Genomic DNA, 23,154 nt, shown 5'->3' with positions numbered 1-23,154 from the left:
ATTCCATAAATTGTGATTGGGCTTTCATCATGATTAATAATAGGGAAACATGTCTAAATGTTGTAATCTTGTTTCAGATTGTCCTGTTCTTGATATATCCTCTAATGCAATTATGAACTCTAATGAGATGTACAAGACCAGCTTTAGGTCAGAGGTCACCCTAACCTGTGATACTGGGTACTCCTTCAAACAGGAAGAATACAATCAGATGTCAGCAGTTACCATCAGGTGTGAGAAAGGAGGAAAATGGAATGTATCCAGGATCCCAGACTGCATGAGTATGATTAATACAGTGGCTCTTGTTACCCCAACATTTATTCCAAATGATTTTTTTTATTATATAGATAGCAGTGTTTTATCGAATGTTCTCAGTGTAATAAATTTCGATAATTGACACTGTGAAATAAATTCAGTAATTTGACTCTCGCGCTTTCTTCCACCAAAAACGTCACAATTTTGATATTAATCCGCCAATCACAGAATTTAAAATTCATATTGAAAATATCGATCAATTATGAAGAAAATCTATATATTATAAATAGGATAATCAATCGGTTATTCACTCTTTCCAATTAATTATCCTATTAGTCTTACCAGCATTATTTCAAAATTATGCTATGATTGATTTCCAGAGTATGAAATATAAACTTTGCTCAAGTTCAAGTTTTAAAAAAAGAAACATTAGTAATGTAAAATCTTTTTTGAAATTCCATACCAACAAGTCAACATTTAAAACCAGAAATATGCTGAGTTTCTGTTATGTTATTTGTATAATACTCACTATATATATTTGTTTATCACTTCTATTTTATTTTGTTTTATTTTCAAGTCTCCTACTGTTCAATTCCACCAAACATTAAAAATGGCTTTATTTCTGCCTCCTCTGGTGTTCTGTATGGTGCTAATGTTACCTATGAGTGCAATGATGGATTCTCAATGGTTGGAAACAATGTTATTGAGTGTTTGGACAGTGGAAAATGGAGCACTGCCCCAACATGTCAAGGTAACAAGCATAAGAAAGTTCTATGTGTAACTCATTTTAGGAGCACATTCCTCATTTTTAGTATAAATTCATTACCAAGTTTGTCAGTTTTCTGTTTATTGATTTTTTCATACACACATACATTGTTCTGGCCTCTGTATGTATTGTTTTGTTTTCACATTTAGTTTACTTTTATGTTGCTTTATTATTTTGCTACTAATTTGATGAAATTTTAGGCAAAAGTTAAGCATCATGTATAAATGTGCATGATGGAAGATAATTATTCTCAGATGTTTACAAAGAGAGATATTCCAATTAAAGGGTTTTACGTGCCAAAACAGTAATTATTAGCACAACTCTAAACAGTTAAGTGGACTTTTATGTTATTTTATAGTTAGGTAAGGTATCAAATCCAGATGTTTAACTGATATATAAATGCAGATGTTTAATTGAAAATAACTAATGTCGAGTTGCTGCAAGTGGAGATTATTGAACCAAAGGCTTCAAAATTGTACAAGGCCACTCAGAGGGAGGGCATAATCTTGGTAAGCTTGCTCATAGTGTTCCTGGTCCTGGTTAGTATGTTTACTGACAATTCTGTGACGAATGACATGAAAACAGTTCCTTATCCAGTAAAGGAATTTCCAGATTTTTACATATATATCCTCCACTTGCAAAGCGAGGGGTATATAGTGATAGGAGTGTGTCCTTCTGTCCTTCCTTCCTTCCATTACACAGGGGTGGGGGACCCATCTGTTATCCATTACTTCTTCTACACTATTGAATGGAATTTAATGATTTTTGCAGAATCTTTGATATATGTTCCAGTTGTGCACCTCCTATTTGAGATTTTGATCCGAATCAAGTAGAGGGTTTCACAAAGCAAAACATGCTTTTTGTTTCATTTGTTAATATGGGGACATGGGAGTGGGATCCATCCCTTATTTGTTACTCCCTACACCACTGAATGGAATTGAATGAAACTTAAACCAAATTATTATTACATGTTCCCACTGTGCACCTCCCATTTGTGATTTTGATCCAAATAAATATGGAGGCTGAAATGTGCATGTTATCAAATGGGGGAGTTGGGTATCAAGTTAATGAGCATTGCTCACACTTTCTTTAGTCTGTTTTGCTTTTTTTTTTGTCCCCAGCCTTTCATAAAAGTGGGGGAGTATAGAATTCAGCTTTGCATCAATCCTTCTGTTCTTCCGAAATTTGTTTCCATAGCTCAACTTTTGAACATCTGAAAAGAATTTCACCAAACTTAGAACAGTTCCAGGCTTATGAGGTAAGACAGACACCAATTGATTTTCGGTCAGAAGGTCTAGGTCAAGGTCACTCCAACTTAGTAAAATAGAATTTTGGGAGCAAAAATTGGTTTCATTGGCATATATTTTGAACGTCTTCATACATTTTCGTCGAACTTACTTAGTTGAAGGCTTGTGGGGTATGGAAGATACCTATTTTATTTTGGATCTGTAGGTCAAAGGTCAAGGTCACACATTTTTGTTTAAATAGTCTTTTGGATATTCCTGGTCATACCAGATGGGTAAAATTTTATACAACTTATGCAATCCCACCATTTTGATGCAGTTATCCAGCAGACCCAATAGCTTTTCAGTTCATTTGATGTAGTACATGCTAACTGATAAGATGGAATAGTAAGCCAGTAAAATATGAAATATATATTGTCACTTCTTGCATGGGTCATAATAAAAGAGAAATCCGTCATTAAAGTTTAAGGTTATAGTCTCAACATCATCTGAATCTAGTTTGATTACTATTTCCACAATAACATTCCAGGAAATTTTACTTTTGTTGTGAAGTGGGGATTCTGGAGCACTACTCTTGTATTACAGTCAACCATCACTCTCTTGAACTCAGATGGCTTGAACACCCTGGTTTTCTTTAACACAATTTTAAGTACCAAACTTTGCTTCTATATAATCAATATAAATATCCTTGGATTTCTCAAACATTCAAACTGACTAGTCGGTCTGTTTGGTAATAAGTCTTTGAGATAACCCTCACTGATTCAAACTCATCAGCCATTTTGTCAGCTTGGGCCGTAAAAGGTGTGAAAAACTGAAACCCTATCATTATTCAAAGTGTCATTTTAGTTACCCGGTACAAGTAATTACAGGTGATATTTTTTAGTCATCACTTATTGGTTATTTTAAATAATCTAACATTGTACTGATTGAAGTACGAGAATGTTCCTAGGTTTGCATAATAAAAGCATAAAAAAAAATAGATGAAAACAAATTATTGACTGCAAGGAAATTGAACTCTGAAAGTTTTTAGAAAGCAAACATGGCAATTGTAATGTCCATAAATCAACATGACTTTCTGAAAACAAGTGAAAAATATCTGAGGACCAACAAGACTTTGTAGGAAGTACTAGAAAGCATTTTCTAACGATAAAGTCAAGGTAACCGGTGACTACAAAAATCTGGAAATTTATGAACTTCAATATCTCAAACTCCCGATAACTCGAACACATTAATTTGATAGTTTTCTTTTAACCCAAACAAATTCATATATTTACAGCTGAGAGATGCCCTACACTCAGAAGTCTTGATAATGGTAGGAATGATACCTTAGAGGGTGATGGTACAGAGTTTGCCTCTGTTGTACAATTTACATGTAATGACGGGTTTGAATTGGTGGGAAATTTGACAATCTACTGCAAGACAGGTGGAAAATGGTCTCATGAAATGCCTATTTGTGAAAGTAGGTCTATTAGAAGTTTAGCATGCAATAGTACATTTATAACAAGTTTTAAAGATAGCCTTCCCATTCGAGTTGAAGGCTAATACTACTAATGTCCACAGTTGAGTTTTTGGATATCCATTGCCGATGTCATAAGTACAGATTTATGGATATTAGAATCATGATTTGTGACAGTATTTAATCACATATGTAGTAAGCTTAAATATGGTGTCTATAATTGTCCCAGGAATTCAGGGGTCAACTACATCTGTCATATCAAGTGGCACCAAACAGAACACTTTATTATAGATAAAAGTTGTTCAAACATGTATAGATGTATAAAGGAATCTTAATTAAACTAAAAATAAAACATAAGGTACCAATTATGCATTGCATATCCCTGAGCGGGTGTACAACAAAATGTGGAAGGTATGAAAATACAGTGTGTTTTCGTTTTGCCTCTTTACAAACTAATGGTAAAAGATATGAACAATGACTTATAAAATAGAGCAAACATCACACTATAAGATGACAAACTTTTTGTTAAGAAAATTTAACATCACATAAAAATGTTCCACTGAAAAGGTTAGTTTGATGAGTGCAAAACAAAAGTGAAAGTAGAGAAAATGGCTACTTGTAATTCAAGACTACTTTTCTGTCCAATCTTCGTGGACTCACTCTACTTTTTTTGTAGGAAATTAATTTTTTGTATGTCCTTAGAAATGCTACATAAGTGAAAGTTTTATTGAATCAATTTACATATCTTTTTTTAAAATCCTAAAAATATGCACTTCACTGTAGAGGTCTATGGGAATATCAATGTGATGTTGAGACCATAAAGGTCAAAGTAGTTTTTTTGCAAATTACTCAAAAAATGTTGAATTTAGCAAAATTCTTAAAGACATGTCAAATTGTTTACCATCTAAGACGGACTTGTGGTGAAATTTTCAAAATGATTTGTTGCCCAATGTTGGAGTTATTGCCCCTGAAACAGATTTTTTTGTTGTCTTTCATGTGTACGACTTTGAAAATCTTCTGTAGAACATTACAGCAAAATTTAATGAAATTTGGCCTTTTTGTTTTTTAGGGTATCCTGAACAAACTGATCATTCAAATGTTTTCATCAGCCAAAAAGCATGGTAGTCATTACTAAAAATTGAACATATTGTAGAGTCAAAATGCTTTTTTTGCTATTTTTTCATTAACTATAGAAGTTGACTGGCAGTAATTATTTTTTATTAGGTTGCCATTTTGCAACCATTTTCACTAGTTGTTCAAATTCCATTTTTTTTTTCTTTAAAGAAAATTGTGTTCTTAGTTAAATGGTGATAACAAAAGTTTGTTCTGGATGGATGTTTCCTTTAATTTTTAAACTTGCTTTGATTTTAACATTATTTGATTTATCTATTAAACATGGTCTCTTGAGGTGAATGGTGATGATGAAAATGGTGTATAGCCATGATTTAACTTCATTTTATGTCCTTTTTAGCAAATTTATACTGGGTTAATGCCCCCCTCAGGCCATGGACACAAAATACAGAAAAACACAACTTTGGCATTATACATATTTTTACTTGCGTAAATAAAGTAAATTACAAATTTTTAAATGAAAATACTGCATAAACAAATATGGAGGTTTGTGTAAAACATAGAAATAACTTTTTATCAGAGATTTGGTGTCCTTTACCAAGAATTCATGATGGCAGTTTCGACAATACTAATGACCTAAGGTTTGAGGAGACAGTAGCTTTAACATGTGAATCAGGTTATGGGATCAATGGTACAACTAAAACATCAATGGTTGTGACTTGTGGTTCAGATGGATTGATTAGCATTATTCCATGCATGGGTGAGTCCTGATTTATTGGGATGTTATTTCAGCAAAACATTGTAAAACATGTGGATTTTTTGTTGTGTTTTTTTACTCAACAGAAATGTTAGATTTTGTCAGTAAGACATCATAAGTTAAATTGAGTGATTTTTTTCAGTTAAGCTCTGAATGTATTAATGTTATATTGCTCCTTGAAGGCATCTTGTCTATGCATGTGTCTTATAACAGTTTTATCTTGTTATACTGCTGTTCTTTAGATCATACATACATTAGCTTCAAATCATATAACATGTATAACATAGAAAGGTCCCCTTGCATTCATTGTTTTTTAACTTTTTTTTCTAGTTTGTTGCCATCACTTGGTGTCCATTGTTGTCGTCAGTCATCCATAGTCATCAGTAATAATTTTTCAAAACTCTTGTTCTCTGACACATAGTAACTTAACCATGTAATAATAACCAAACTTGGTATGAATGTTCTTAGGGTATTCTGCATTGATCTTATGTGGTAACTTTTTATCTGATTAATAACACGGAGTCATTATTAATAATGGAACATAGGGGTCAGACATAAGTTTTATACATACATCTCCAAAACCATTAGGTTTATCAAATTTCTGACAGGGTATTAGACCAAAAGTCCTAGTAAGCTTATGCCATCACTTTGCATCACATGTCCGTTGTCTCTTGTCCCTCTTTTGTAAAAATTTCACATTATGTTCCACTGCATGAAAACCCCTTGACAAATTTAAACCAAACTGGCAGAAATGATATATGAAAGAGCTTCTACGAAAGGTTAATTTTGGTCCCATTTGATCAAACAAGATAGCTGATAGAGACTATGTAAGTTTCTGATTGGCCAATTTTCTATAATCAAATGTGAAACCTCAGGTGTGTCAATGTTTTGAAACTTGACTTTAATGTTCTCTACCAGCATTCCAGATTTTGTGTGGCTCAGGGGGTGGCTGGGCCTACTCAAAGTTACCATTGAAATCCTATGGGGAAACACATTTTGACTGATGTTTCTTATATAGCCATTGGTGAATAAATTTGGCAAAAATAATGACAGGGACAACTTTAACATGTGACAAATTTTTTTTTTACTTTTTGATTAAACAGATGGCCAGCAGAGGCTATGTAAGCTTCTGATTGGCCATTTTTTAAAGATCATGCATGCAACTCTTCTAAAGTCAAAGTTGCTATTGTTTTGAAACTTGATAAGTTTAAAACTACAATGCCCCTCTACTAGCAATCCACTTTTTGTGTGGCTCAGGTGGCTCTGGGGGTGGCTGCTTACTTACATCAATGGTATAGGGTTTCAGTGGTGACTGGATATAGCAGAAACAATGAGATGGACAATTTATGCACATGATAAAATTATGGTTTCACTTGATTCAACAAGATGGCAAACAGTCTTTTTAAGCTCTGCCTTTACATGGCTTGGGTGGTTAGGTGGATGTCAGGAATGATGTAAGTATAGAGAACTCTCACTTTTTGTTTAAATAATCAAGTGATGTAACCACGTAATTTTAATTCTCCAGGTGAGTGATTCAGGCTCATTAAAGCCTCTAGTTTTGTTTCCTTGTGACTTTTATTTTCACTTCTCTTTGCATGTCAGATCTGCTTCATCAGAGTAAATAAATGTCTGAGCATTGTTTCACAAAGCACTTGTAAGACTTACATACATGTAAATCTTAAACAATCCAATGGGTCTAATACTTGTATGCAAGTCTTATGTGTGCTTTATGCAACAATGCCCTCTACGTTATTAGTAGAAGTGTGAAATCTCTGGACTCTTTAATATGCTAATTCTTTTTTGTATTATAGACATAGATGAATGTGAGAATTCGCTTGACAATTGCCTAAAAACAGAAATATGTATAAACAGAAGGGGAAGCTTTATTTGTACCTGTAAAGATGGATTTGAGAAATTGCCAGAACAACCTCACTGTACAGGTTTGTTGGCATAGCTTGTAGATTTGCTCTTATCCCATAATTCAAGTAACACTTACCCACAGGTCCAGTCACACCTTGATTTAAATGTAGGAATATCAATACTGAATATTCCATGAGAGAAGTATAATACTTTTCCAACAGTTTTTTTATGCTCAGTCATATGGCTATTAGCCATTTAGCAAGGGTATATTTTTTTCTTTTGAATTGATCAAGACTAAAGATTATTAATTGGTTTGATGTATTTTTCTCCTTTCACATCATGCTGGAGAGACTTAAATATGGTATACTTCATTTCTTGCCTTTGTTACAGATACATGTACTTAGTGGAAACATATCCTTTGATGAAAATTCTTCCTTTTTATCAACAAGAGCCGTGTCCTGCAAGAGGTGGGAACTATTCATCCTTTTACAACACCCCAGTTCATACCTTTGACATTTATAGTGCAGTTTGTGTTGTTGGTTTCTCTGTATAGTCTGAAAGACCTGTTTTGTGTTACTTGTTTGTTGTCCTTTAGGTTTTTTTGACTTGTTTTGTCTACAAATTTTCCCATCTGTATTGCTATTTTTTCATTATAAAGAATTTGAAATTTAATCAGTGCATGGACTCTGGGGATATAAAGCTATGTGTATCAACCTTCCTTGAGAAAAGAAATTGTTCATGTCCTTTTTATTCAAATGTATTTATTGGCTGAGTTGAACTCCTGCGAATAAGTTTATGGAATGGTGCATGCAGGTTGGGTGGGTGCATGGGAACAATATTTTTTTAAAATTTTTCTCTCAGAGACTGGATATTTGGTTTGAATGCAACTTCAGGACTGGGTCTCAAATAGTGGGATGTGATTTCATGTCTGTCTCACTTCTACTTCCTGTTTACTGACCCAATGTTTGAATAATAAACTTTGTAGCATAATGATAACTTTGTATTATTTATACCCCACTCAATAGGTGTTATAAATCTTGCTCCTGTTTCACATTTCCTGGAATTTCATATGTATAACATTTTGGAATCTAGAGACCTATCCACATTTTATTGTTAACTTCTAGATCAAAGAGACACTGCAAAATCTTTTATTTATTGCTTTTTTAAAAAGTTTTGATTTGTTGAAATAGGTATTTTTTTTATTTTTACCTTAAAAGAAGCTCTGTTAATTTTTATCTCAATGCTCTGCTACCAATAAATGGATTGATTTGGTGCATGGCTTATATAGATTGGGCATATGTTGTAAACAATTTTGAATGCTTTCCAATATCCACTTTCTGTTTTTTGGGACTTTTCCAGTTTTCATGATATGGAATGACAAAAAAAATCACAAAAATCTTAGCTCCCAATGGATAGATCAATTTCAAATTTAGTGTGTGGTTTTATATAGATGGGACATATATTGTTAGCTATTTGCGATGCAGTTCAATATCAAATTCCTGTAAAATGGGGGTATGCTTAGCACAACAAAGGGAGTCTTAGCATGATGTCTGCAGTTTCAGTAATTTTATTTGGTGAAAAATTCTGATGTATTAACACTGATTCAAATTTTTTAAACTGAGTATTTATTGCATCTGTTATGAATATATCCTCATATTCTTTTTAAATTTGTGTAATAATGAAGTTTTTATATTTAATATTATGGGAAAAAAGATCTTGATCATTTCATGTTGAGTGCAATACTAATTTGTATAATCTTTGTATCTAATAAAATAAAATACCAACAATTTTTTAGATATTGATGAATGCAAACTTGACCCTAAACCATGTGAACTGTGTACCAATGCAGAACCTGGTTACACCTGCCACTGCCCCCTAGGATACATATTGTATACAGAAGATGGATTTAACAATATCTCTCTGGCTGATGGTGAAACAGGACTTTTACAAGGAGATGTTTACCGTATCAACCATACATGTGTCAGTAAGTAGTGGCAAACTTAATTGTCTGTATACTTACAACTTTTCCAAAATGAATTAAGGTGGGAGAATATTTTCATCTCAAATTTATCTTCACTCCAAAATTCAGCATCTTATTCCTCTCTTAAATGCAAATTGTAAAAAAGAAAGATAGAAATTGGTGGCATGAGAATAAATAATAGATTATTAAAAGCAGGACCATTTTTGTCTCGCCTGCAACGAAAGTCGTAGAAGGCAAGACTAAAGATTTGTTTTTCCCACCACAGCTTTGGGGATGGTGACAGTTAAGTTATCTGTTAAGATCATTTGAGCATGAACCCTTCATGCTAGGTCAAGGATATTTGGTGTACAGATTTTTTTACATTATTACTAGTATTACTATTGCTGTTACATATAACATACATGTGCACTTTATACACATGGAACATTTGACTTGCCCTTTCTTTCTTCAAGCTGCCAAGTAAAAGCCTATGTAAAAAATTCCTGTAATATGATATTATTTCATTAGATGTCATGGGAAAGAAAATCAATTCAGTTTGTGATGAATACATGTAGGAAACTTTCTACAAATCCTGTTCTGATTTTTTTATGTTATATTTCTTTGAAAATGTTTGCTATGAGATAGGTAAAAGGCTTCACAGCTACCCAGTGTTGCCTGAAGCAAATGGCTACAACATATTTAAGTATCAGTCTTTATAAAAATAAGACAGGAGGTAATTCATGCATGTCAAAAACCCACCAAACTCTGTTTTATTTCTTGTTCAGAAACTGTTATAGATCACATAACTAGTCTTAGTTGTTCATTTGGGGGTTGCGCTATTGAGATAAAATCTCTATAGATTGTACATGAAATTAGTACTTTGCAAGAGTTATCGGTCTTGATTTGGTTTGATTTGGTTGATTTTAATGGGTAGTTTAAGTGTAGTTTTCTCAAAAGTACAGATCTAAATACAGAAATGACCATTGTCACATAAAACTATAGCATTTGTAGAACAAAAATGCATCCACTGATCCATGGGTTTTTTTACACCTTGAATCACTTTACCATGGGCAGTGTCTGAATTTTATATGGATTGGTACTTAAATGCAGTTCCATATAGAAATCAGACAAATATATAAGGATGTATGGCCCATGATGGTTTCCAAATTATACTTATATTGCTTTTAAGGATTGAAATAATAGCAAACACTGATATGATATACCTTAGTTAAACTTTTATAACCAATTTAATTTGTAGTGCTTTCTTTGAAAATATCTGTAAATTATCTCCCTTTGAAAAAGTGTGCTTTATAGTGCTTCAAAGTATTTTAAAAGAACAAAATGATTATTAGTTTAAAGAGGACAGCAATTGATAGAACAAGTCAAACTAAGCTAATTTCCACATTAATGAATGTGTGTTTTTCAAAGACTGTTTTTTTATCTTTCACAAGTTATTTCCCCTACTTACAGTGCATTATAAGTTAGGATATTCCTGAAGGTAAAGTGCAAATGAATGAAAATTAAAATTTCAAATTTCTGAAAAGATAGGTTAAAAATAAATTCTCAAACACACAATACTAGTAATAAAAAAAAAATTATTTTATGTACCACACAATTTTTTAGTTCTATATTAAATAGTACTTAAGGTAAAGATTTAGTAAGTGAATGCCACATAGTGGTAACTATGGTTGAACATATAGAAAAACGACACAAAATTTGTCATTGACGGCAAGGCTCTGCTGTCCTGTCATTAGTTTCTTAGCTGTTGGTCAAAGTGTAACATTCTAAAAAAGAGAACCAGTATATAGCTTTCATTGCATTTTGTTCATATTCTAATTAGCCCAGTGTGGGTCCGGGTGTCAAAAGAATAGGCCTGCAGCAGCACTAAGCTTGTAGTAAAAGGCAACTTAATAGTGCACGGAACCCTGTCCACAGAACAACTGGGTTGTATGCCCCAGGTGGCGGAATAGGGAAATCCTGGCATGTTACATGCTGGGGTTGTCAGGCCATAATACGGAAAACCATAGTGGTGCAAAGTGTTGGGAAAGATGCCACGTTCCTCGCATGTTAAAGAACCCTTCTGTAGTATTCTCCCGGAGTAGGAACCATAGGACTCCAACACAGGAGGCTAAATTGCTGACCCTACCCATCTCTCCCTATTTACAGTGGCAATCAAACTTTGTTGTCCCCATTATCCTTGTGTCCCATCCATCATCATTTCATTTTCATTTTATCATCCATTTCATGTTCATTGCCTGAATATAGCTGAAATATTGCTGCTCAGGTGTAAAACCCCAACAATCAATCAATCAATCATATTCTAATTAAATTTGATGGTGTGTTATTATCTATCTGTTTTTGTTTTGGTATTTATATTTTTCAAGATAATATCACTGGCTAGAGAATCGTTTAACTTTTCGACTGAAATTATGATTTCACGAGTTGATGACTTTTCTGTGCAGTGCAGGCAGTTGTCATTTCTCAATCAGATAAAGTCCTGATTCTCCTTGGGCCCAATGTTGTTGAGGGTAGAAATTTATAATTTGAAGCAATTTACTATGTTGTGCTGAAAACCATTGTATAACTTTGGGTGAAGATTGTTTTTTTTTATTAGTTGAAATTTTATGTATAATCAGACTGGGGCTTAACTTTGAATAAAGGCAATTATGGAATAAAATATCTTTATTGATCTCACTGTGAGCATTGACCTGGGCATGAATAAGTAAAGAGCACATTTTACTGATAACTTGTAAGCATTGTCAGAAGAAGAAATGATTTTATTGTGGTGTTATATCTAAAACATAATATAAGAATATGTGGTTAACCTGAGCTTTAGAAAAATAACAAAAATGGCAATTCAACCAACTTTTACTGCATGTGCATTTTATACATGTACAATGATTATACTGGAAATTTATTAGTGTCCATAGAGTTGTATGGATCTATATTGTCCAAAGTGGCACATTTGCACAAAATCGTTTATGACAGCACTGGATATTTGCATTTCAAAACTTAAGAATACAGTGCAATCTTTAAACCTAGGATGAATACCAAAGCTGAAGCGATGACATGCTTATCCTCCTCGATTTGGAAAGCAAAACAAGCAAGACTTATTGTCCAAAATTGACCCCCCTTCCAGTGTCTGAACTAAAGTTTTGTAAAATACTGTAACCACCTCTTGTGATCTACTTTGTAAAATTTTTGTTCATTTTAAAAGATCACAAGATGACCATATGCTCTCCTTTCCCAATTGTCAGCAATGTACATTTAACAGGATGCCATCAAACATGGAACATCAGTTCAGCAAAATTTTTTTCTTGGAAACACAAGAAACTTTTAAAAGAGGGCAGATGTCATCAGCCTTGGAAAATCACATCTGCTGTGTTTTAAAATATTGTCTTACCTATTGCATCTTTTTATTTTGAATATTTTTAAAGACTTGCAAGTAGCATAGTTTAGACAATTATTTGGACTGCTATTTTAAGTATAATCCTAGTATAAGTTTTGATCCCATTGGTTTCATTAAAAAAAAATTGAACTAGTCCATATAGTCCACTGATCGTACCTTGCAGCTAACTGCATGTACTTCAACCAATCAAATACATGTCTATCTTTGCTAAACAAAATCATATGGACCTAGTCCATCATTCTATCTGTTTGAATTCAAGTAATCATGCCAAAACCTCATATTTCTGTTGATTTGTGGGACAATTACCGGTAAGAGTTAAATCCAAGCCTGATGGAAAACATTCAATTAATAGTCTGAGGACTTATGGTAAAAATTTAAATACTGGTGCCAGATTTAATGTCCAAACCATTTAGGAAATTATTCACAGTACCCTAACTGAACCTTGACCTTAAGATGTTAAGAAGGGTTTTATTGTAAAATAGGAACCTTGTAAGTTGTGCTTTTAGATCAAGAAAAAAATCTGAAATAAAAGAACCTACCATATTGAAAACTATGTCACAGTGCTAGCTTTAATCAGAGATTTTCTTTCATTGCCTGAAACCGAAATTAATGAAAATATGTAAATACCTCTCTTTTCATGGAAAAAGTAATGTTTGATGATGACATCCAAATTCAGAGCTGAGTGAATTGATGTACATCACCAATAAAACATGGTGATGTTGCATTTTTTTTTTTTAATTTTGAAAATGAATTCTTCTCTTTTCTTCGGCTATAGTCAAAAAACAAATCTGGTGACCACAAAATTATTTGGCTAAAAATATTTTATTTATACTAAGGAAATATAATATGTTCTAAAGATTTTGTGTTCTGTAGAATAACATCACAGTACATGGTATATAATTACAAGATTATTAGTAATTTCTATATATTTTTGGTGTACAAATTCCTGGAAAGTAAAGTCATATATCTCCAGTAAAACCTGGTAACCTATGCAGAAAATTAATGTTGTGTCGAATTGCATCTCTTACTACAATTTTTTTTTTAAATTCCATGGAAAGACACCTAACATTACACATAATGCAGACACAGGAACATATCTTGCTTTTTACTTCCATAGGAAAACAGTGTCCATTGCCATCAGATATACCAAATGGTAAAGTTCTGACCAAGAAAGAACATATACTGTATGAAGATAAAGTAGATTATGAGTGTAATCATGGATTTATTACAAGTGATTCGACTACCTTGAAATGTGAATGGAATGGACAGTATTCCAGTAATCCCCCAGTCTGCTCTGGTAAGTTAATGGACAATATTCCAGTAATCCCTCAGTCTGCTCTGGTAAGTTCATGGACAGTATTCCAGTAATCCCCCAGTCTGCTCTGGTAAGTTAATGGACAGTATTCCAGTAACCCCCCAGTTTGAACTGGTAAGTTAATGGACAATATTCCAGTAATCCCCCAGTCTGCTCAGGTAAGTTAGTGGACAGTATTCCAGCAATCCCCATTGTCTGTTCTGGTAAGATGGTGAGATGTAGACAAACATTTCTAGTTATGATTTAAAGTCTGAGCATTTTTTAAACTTGTTGAAAGCACTGGACAAGATTCTTATCATTTGAGTTAGAAATTAGAATTGAGTTGTATACAATTCAAGTACTACATTTCTAACATTTCTTTACAGCACACTTATTTGGAGATAAATGTTGCCTAATGTTGAAGTTTGTAGAAGTGACCTTTTTGCAATCATGTTTTCAGTGGAAGCATTTCTACAAAGGTTTAATAACTTTACCTGTTTTTCACACTAATTTTTCACACTAATTTCATGTGATTTTCACCTGAATTGAGCAAATACAATTTTTGGCACAGTTTGCATAACTTCATGTGAACATTTCACATGAAGATCATGTTAAGAAAATTTCACATGATAATCACATTAATATCATTTGTAGTTCATATGAATTTCATATGAAGCTCAATTCACATGAATTCCTTGTGAACAATACTTGCCTGTAATACTGATGGTTTTTAGTTTACCTGGACCAAAGGTATTTTCAGTCAAGAGTCAATCAAGTCAGAGAAAAATGCTAATAATTGATTTTATTGAATAAGTCTGTGGTTTTCGTGTTAATCTATAGCTAGTACAAAGTGCTTTAATTTAAGTCTATACAAAATGAATGCATAGTGATGACATACTTTCAATCTTAATTGTTATTTTCAGTGGCAAAATGTCTAAAACCATTAGCAAATGAAATAGATCAAGCTGTAGAAGTTTACCCCAAGACTGTTCCAAGGGTAGATTATGGTACTGAAGTCAATATAGAGTGTCAGTACGGATCACAAATGATCAACAGAACACTATACTGTTCCTATAATGTTATGACAGGCCAGTATGAAATGATGGGAGATGCTGCAGAATGTCCAGGTATTAGCAATGTTTAATTTATTTAAAAATCTTTCAACTAGCACTTAATATGAAAAAAAATGAATAACAACAGAGTCCATTGTAGAATCCAGATGTTGAGCCCCTGCACAGTATATTGAGATCAGGATGTCCATCGGTCTGTTCTTTCATGGAATATTTTTGATCTTTTAGGGAGTGATTAAGAAGTGATATACCATTGTGCACTTGCTTATATGATCTACATTAAATTTGGGTTACCTTTTGCATGATATGAACTAGATTAATTGTATGTCCCCAAATTAGTATTCTTAACTCCTCCTCGATTGCTTCATGCATTTCCAGGGAATAACTATTAGAGGATGATTCAGTTTTGATGTATGATCTTAATGGATATTTCTATTTGCTAATATCTGAGATGGTTGTAGGAGGTACTCATTAAGTCGCTAGTATTGTTGGTGACTTCTTGCACTCGTAATTTTATTCGCAAATGATTTGCATAATTATATATTTATACCCCATGTAATGCTGCATATCCTTGCTGTGTTTACCGCCATAGAGTTATAGTTCTAGCTTCTTATTAGATAAAAATGTACCTTTTAGATATCATTCATGTGTGTTCTATGTGTGTCTCTTGCTTGTGTGAGAACGGGAAGTTTACATGAAATAATCGGTTAGCATTGAACATTACCCAGTTTCTGATTCAGGCACAGGGGCTCGTTACAAGACTCTATAGGTCATATACATTAGCACAGCCCTGATATCTATGAATATTCATTGCCAGTGTTAAATCTGGTTCCCTAGGTCAATATCATAAGTGACCCAAAGACAGCTACAACGTAGATCTTTTAAAAAATATTGCACGCATGTCTATGTATGTTTTTTTTTGCTTGTATGAGAATGGGAGGTTTACATCAAAAGATGAAATGATTGGTTAGCATTGAATTTATATATATTATCAGGACCAAGATATCTAACCATTGCCAGTTTAATCTGGTTCTGGGTATTTGAAAGCATTCCAGTCATCACGGTTATGAAAGAGTATGCAATCATATGAAGGGAACCAAGGTTTTAGTGGAAGTCACCTGATTTTCAAGCATATTGCATTCATGCCATTTCGAATTTTGAAAATATGCCAAAATCAGTAACAGAGAATATTTGACGATTAACAACTTTGAAGACTTCAGTCTTAAATTTATTTTTTGGTGTGATAATTTGGTATTGCAATTACCATTGTACTCCTTTTCTATATATTTTCAATTTAAAAGAACTTGATGTTTCTTGAAGTTGTAATTTCGTTTTACCATAGACTTCAGTGACCTACCCATTCTGTATTTAACAAGGATTTAAAAAATATATTCTACTTATACCTCAATTTTATAATTTTAAAACAGATTTCATTTAAACTTTGGTTAATATTTACATAGTAGTACCGAATTGATTTTCACCACAGTCTGTCAAGGAGCAAACTTAGTAAATATATTATACAATTGATGTATTGTTAACATCAGAAACCAGTAAAGTTGATGCTCCTGTTTTGAAATAGGGACTTAACTTTTCTAAAAAAAATATGCATATATAGAGTGCACAATTTTTAGCTCACCTTTCCCGAAAGTTTCTCACTGTCATCTTTGTCATTGTCATCTCTGAAATTACTTGAAAACTTAGAACCAAACTCGGTATTGATGTTCCTTATGGTATTCTGCTTAGAACTGTTGTGGGGATTTTTGATTCATTGACAGATATAGCCCCGTTACTGAAAAAAGAACATAGGGGTTAGACAGCAATTAGCACATATCACCAAAATTGATAGGTTTAGTCAAAATTTGATGGAGTAAATCATTTATCGTGATGAAATCTATTTATTGTCAATTGTTTATGTTACGCGTGTCGGAGTTATTATCTTCTTTGGATGTTTTTTTTTGCTGTTTTTAATGTTATTACTTTCAAAAATCTTCTCCTCTGACACTACTTGAACAATAAAAATCAAACTTAGTATTAATGGTCCTTAGGATATTCTGCCTAAAACTGATGTGGAGATTTTTTATCCTTTTACAAACATGGTGGCCATTACTTAAAATAGAACATATGGGTCAGACAGCAGTTTTTCTCATATACAATTAAACTGTTAGATTAAGCCAAATTGTGACATTGGATAATAGTATTCTGCATGACTAAATCTATCTGTGGTTAAATTTGTATGAAAATCTGTTTACCCATGTTGGCAGTTATTGTCCTTTTTGGAAAGTTTTTTTTTGCTATTTTTGATGTTATTTATTACCTTAAAAAATCCTTGAATGCAGCTTTCACAAAAAAAATTGAGTATGGCTCACTAAGTCAGGTGAGTGGTCAGGCTCTTTAGAGCCTCTAGTTACTTGTCTTTGGGGAAAAAAATGTTCAGTCTTTTAAACTAAGAGTAAGTTGTACAAATTAATTCTTATTTTAAGAAGTTAAAACTAATGGCTTTTAGCAACTTATTGCTTTAGGAGTTTTTTACCTTGAGAAATCTTATTTGACAGAAATTGATTGTGGTGATCCAGAGAAAGTGCCAGGCAGTAGTTACAAAGGGAGACATGGGAATGGCATTCAATCAACCTTTACATTTGACTGTGAAGATGGATTTACCCTTAAAGGAAAGTCACTTGATGGTACCAATACAGTCACATGTGAAGAAAATGGACGATGGAATCTTGGAAATCTGACATGTTTAGGTATTTGGAGGTTTTGCTAAAACTACATTACTTTCATTAGTGTTGTACCTTAGACATCCCAAGTTCAGTTTTGGTATATGCAATACTTTTTCTGATAACCTGTGGTACACACTTAATAACATGTGAAGCAGGTTATTTGATGTGTACTACATTATTGAGATTGTTTCTTCATAGCCTGAAAAAATATATCAATCTTTTCTTAATTAGAACAGATGATGCTGAATTTGTATACCCCCACAAACAAAGTTTGGATCGGATATATAGGTTTCACCTTGTCTGTCCATCTAAACTATTTTCTTAGCAGCTTGCAGCATTGTCATGAAATTTTGTGGGATGTTATATAACCACATGGAGATGTGCAAAAATTGCAGAAATGAGGGCTGCTGACCATAGGTGTTTTTCAGTAAAACTCCATATCATGCATTGTCTGCAACTCCTCCTTAATAGCTTGCATGATTTTTATGAAATTATAGAGGCATTAGATTACCATATTTTTATGTGTATATTGTCAGGAAATGTTTTCGCAAAAATTGTAGTAGCATTTTTCAGAAAACTTTGTCTGTGCTTTTTTGCAACATTTTGCAGGATTGTGATTGATGAGAACGAATGGAGTCTTAGATTATTCTATTGGGATGTGCATTTTGTCAGGAATTTATGTTCAAAATAAATTTGCAGTCATATTCTATAATTGAGTTGTCAACCAAAATAAAAAATAAATAATAAAAAATAAAGTACTGATTGTGGTTTGGAGTTGGGTGCTATTGAAAAGGCTACACAATTTTGTCTCAAAAGTGCTTAGTTTACCCCCACCCCCCTCATAAATTTTTTCCTGCATAAAACTTGTGTTGATATGGTTGTCAAATGTACAGAGTTCAACAAGCTAAGTGGAATATTAGTCCTGTTATGGGGCAACGTCTAGTTAAGTTCCATTTTCCTGCAATATGGTCAAAAGCAAGGATCAGGAAATTTTGACAGCCCATGCCGGACATTTCATTTAACTTCAGCAGACGTTTGTGTCAATCTTTAACATTCTGATAAAGTAAATTTTTCTATGTAGTTATTTTAAGATTAATGTTGGAAATTGTTTTATTTCATCACATACTCTTTGTTTCACAAAACATCAGAACGAGTGAATGAGTTCTGTTTCCACCACACATATATGTCTTGTGTTTTATTTATGTCAATTTTAAAAGCTCTATAGAGCTTATGTTTCTTGTCTGATAGATCGAATTTAAATAAAGTTTACTTGACTTGACTTGACTTGGACGTACAAAACATCATATTTCTGGACTTTTTCGTCACATAGGCAAACAGCCGAAAACTCTGAGTGATGAAAAACAAAAATGTTGATTATTTATAAAAAGAAAGTTGCAAACACATTTTGCATATTGAATGGTCTGATGACTTCTGTGTTAAAATGATTTTCAATTGTTGAACTATTAATTACAAACTAAGTCTGATTCATAGTTTCAGTTCCATGTGCTTTCGTTACCTATGAAAGATCGGTGGGAAAATGATGGATTGATCAATCTTTTTTCTTAATTAATCAACTAATAAATGTATGAAAATTCTCTGAGTCACTTATATTAATTCGTATACGCAATGGGGCTGCATGTGTACTTTTAATTCAATTATGTAATTAACTAATCAGTTACAGGTAAATCACAGTCCCAGGTAGCTGTGCATCAGCTAGAATTGATGTACACCTCTCAATTGTTTCCAATAAACAATTAGGAGACAGGTAGTCAGCATGTTTATACTCTAATAAAACCACGCAGACTGTAATTTATAAGGGTTGACAATTTTTTATGTCTGATATTGGAAAATGGTCTTTGGTCATTTCCAAAATTTGTCTGTCAATGACCAACATTTTTTACCGTTTCAAGACCGTTGGTCAAAGGTTACATCACAAAAATCTGTTCTTAACTTGAGATCTTCCAAAAAAATTATCAAATACGCATACCACAACCAAGTCATAAGTTGAGTTCCAAGAAAATCAAACTTTTTGGGTAAACTTTATTTTATATAGTATAAAAATGAATCTGAATGCCAGATATGTGTATCATGTATTCATATTTCTTGTATGATTTACATCTTTTGTTAATTATTATTTATTTTCTGTACCACTGTTATTTTGGTTTGTGAGAAACAAAGTATATTGAACTGTAAATTAACGTAATCAGTTATTAAGAGTACTAAACATTTTAGTTACTATGCATAATTCCTAGTGTGTTTAGTAAATACATGTAATTCCTGATTGTGCCAGTAATTACTAGAATTAGTAGGTTATTTTAAACTTATTTACTAATTGAAAAAATCTTTTGTTAACCCATGTCGTGTTGTACCCGGACCAGTGCAGAATTGGTCCTGTTTCTGTTTTATTGGTTCTGGCAGTATTAATCTTATTTTAGGAAAACTCAATTTGTTTTCATCTGCAAGCTGCATGACTGTGCTTTAAAATTAGACTATCTGATATAGATTAAAAAAAAATAATTATGACTGGAGAGCTGAAAAAACAAGGTCATGAGTTTCCTCTACCCCTCGCCAGATCAGAATTGATCTACAGTGCTTTATTTTGTCTGGAATCTAAATAAGAATGATGTCATGCACCACCATTTCTATGTCAACCTTTTGTATTGACTGCTTCTGGTTTTAAGCCAAACTGAGGCCAAAAATTGGCAAAAATCTTCATTTTTTTTTCACACGAGTGACCCTTCAGGATACTCATGACTGTCACGAACCTTATTTTGCTTCTGTGGCCTTCAAGGTGTTCAAGCTGTGGGATGAATGTGCTTTGGCTCCTGTTTTGCTCCTGTTGAACCCCACAAGTAGCAAAAAATGCACAGAAATTGTCAAGGGATTTTAATGATATTTTGTAGGAAGGTTTGGTTTCATATGTAGATCTGCATGTAGAATTATAATAGCTGTTGGATGTCTCCAAAGAGAGATAATCCAAAAACAGCATTTTTACATGTTAATACCTTGTTAGCACAACTATGACTACTTAAGGGATTTTAAAGTTATTTGGTAGGAAGGTTGGGCATCATATGTTGATGTGCATGAAGGAACATAATTACTGTCATTCTAAGGGATTTACATGTTAAAACCTCCTCCAAAACCACTCAAGGAATTTGGATGGTATCATATGAAGATGTGCATGAAGGAATATTGAAACTGTTGGTTGACACAAAAGGGAAAATATCCTAATTAAAGGTTTAACATTTAAGTCCATTTGAATTCTGTTTGCTTTGTCAAAATGTTGCCACTACCTTTTTCTTTGTGTTAACAGAGTTTACATGTTGTTTGATGCTACTTGACACTACATGACAAACTGAAACTAAACTTGGTATGAATGTCTCTCAGGATATCTTGCATAGAACTGATATAGGGATTTTTGATCCGTTTAAAAAACATGGCTGTTGTTACTAAAAATATAACATAGTGGTCAGACAAAAGTTTTTTGCATACTTCTCCAAAACTTTTAGGTCTAGCCAAATTCTGAAAGAGTAAGTATTTAAGATAATGAGATTTATCTGTGGTTAAATTTTCGTATTAATCTATTTAGCTATATTGGAGTTATTGCCCTTTTTTGACATTTTGGCTATTTTCAATGTTATTTCTGTTAAAAATCTCCTTCTCTTACACTACTTGACCAATTGGAACCAAATTTGGTATGAATGTTTTGGGGGTATTCTGCATAGAACAATAGTGGGGATTTTTGATTCGTTAAAAAAACATGGCCGCCGTTACTATAATCGAAAATAGGGGTCAGACAGTTTTTTTTCATATATCTCCAAAATCCTTTGGTTTAGCCACATTCTGACAAGTTAAAAGTGTTCAGCATGATGAGATCTATCAGTGGTCAAATTTTCGTGTTAATCTATTTAGCCATGTTGGAGTTATTGCCTTTTTTTGACGTTTTTTTGCTATTTTTTAATGTTATATCTTTCAAAAATCTCCTTTGACACTACTTGACCAATTGGAACCAAACTTTGTATAAATGTTTCTTGGGGTATCCTGTACAGAACTCATCTGGGGATTTTTGATCTGTCGAAAAACATGGTCACCATAACAAAAAAAAAGAACATAGGGGTCAGACAGTAGTTTTTTTTAGCATATATCTCCAAAACCGTTAGGTTTAGCCAAATTTCTGAAATTATTATAATTCAAAAGTTTTTAGAGATCAAAATTGTCAGTCAACTCCTTGTAAGTGTTACTGCCCTTGAGAGATGAAAAATGATGTTGTTTTTTTTTACAGTTTTCAGCCAATGTCTTGAAAACTATGATAGACCAATGTAATTTTCAGTTGCTGAAATGATCCTTATGATATGACGTAGGAAAGTTTGCCGAAATCAAACTTAATCACTCCTTATTAGAGAGATATTGCCCTTCAAAGGCAGAAAAATTAATGCAGTTTTCAGCCAATATCTGGAAAACTATAATAGATAGAATGAAACATTCTGTTGATGAAATTATCCTTATGATAAATCCTACCAGAGTGTTTTTTTGAGTCAAAATTGTCGGTATGCTCCTTACTAGAGTTATTGCCCTTTAATAAAATTAACCAGGTGAGCGATTCAGATTCAAAAATGGAAGATAGTTCCTTTTTAAGAAAATAACCAAATATCACAAATATGGCTATATTTCAAGTTCTTTTTTTTTCTTTTGGTCAATTTGGGTAGCTCCTTAATATTAAAATGCAAATTAAATAACCTTTTTTTAATTTCAATTCCAATCCATTGATTTTTAATGACCAAATTTTCAAGTTAAGAAAAAAGAAGGTCTGACAATTTTCCGTATACACTCTTTGAAACGTTCATGTTTCCCATTTTAGTGTTTGTGCATCGTGTATCGTGTGTTTACACATCGTTTTGCCGTTGTTTAAACACGCGATGGAAGCATCAATTTATTTGTGTACTTTGATTATTTCCTTGATTTTACTTTTAAGTTCATATTTTTTGTTATTATTATTTATCTTTATATTTTCATTAATTTCATTTTCTAATTTTTCTTTCGTCTTTATTTGTTATAATTATTATTTTTCATCGTTCGTCTATCGTGCGTTTAGGGGCACACTAGGAGTATTCGTTTGTCATGCATTTAAACGCAGACTGGGAGCGTTCACTTATTGTGTATTTAAATGCATGATAGGAGTGTTCATTTAAATGCAAGATAGAAGCGTTCCTTTATCGTGCATATGGTGAGTGTAACGTGGTAAACGTCTCAAGGAATGTATCTGTTAATAACCAGGTGATCACAATATATTTTTCT

The 23,154-nt window shown here is 32.8% G+C and overlaps 1 protein-coding gene across 2 annotated transcripts in view; it reads left to right on the top strand.

The window, feature by feature from the left end:
- LOC148619410 (uncharacterized) overlaps positions 1–23,154 on the top strand; it is a 187,050-nt gene that overhangs the window by 34,702 nt on the left and 129,194 nt on the right. For both annotated transcript variants that reach the window (XM_088579277.1, XM_088579276.1), the window contains exons 13-21: positions 78–278; positions 830–1,003; positions 3,539–3,721; positions 5,370–5,549; positions 7,358–7,486; positions 9,202–9,390; positions 13,893–14,072; positions 14,993–15,196; positions 17,692–17,883. In XM_088579277.1, coding sequence (XP_088435403.1) covers positions 78–278; positions 830–1,003; positions 3,539–3,721; positions 5,370–5,549; positions 7,358–7,486; positions 9,202–9,390; positions 13,893–14,072; positions 14,993–15,196; positions 17,692–17,883 — 1,632 coding nt within the window. The remainder of the gene's footprint in view (positions 1–77; positions 279–829; positions 1,004–3,538; positions 3,722–5,369; positions 5,550–7,357; positions 7,487–9,201; positions 9,391–13,892; positions 14,073–14,992; positions 15,197–17,691; positions 17,884–23,154) is intronic.

The sequence above is a fragment of the Perna viridis genome, chromosome 4 (genome assembly GCF_037379345.1).
Source record: "Perna viridis isolate PV_CMFRI_1.1 ecotype Kerala chromosome 4, ASM3737934v1, whole genome shotgun sequence".
Classification (NCBI taxonomy): domain Eukaryota; kingdom Metazoa; phylum Mollusca; class Bivalvia; order Mytilida; family Mytilidae; genus Perna; species Perna viridis.
Note: the sequence above shows the minus strand (reverse complement) of the source record. Positions and strands in the feature narration are given on the sequence as shown.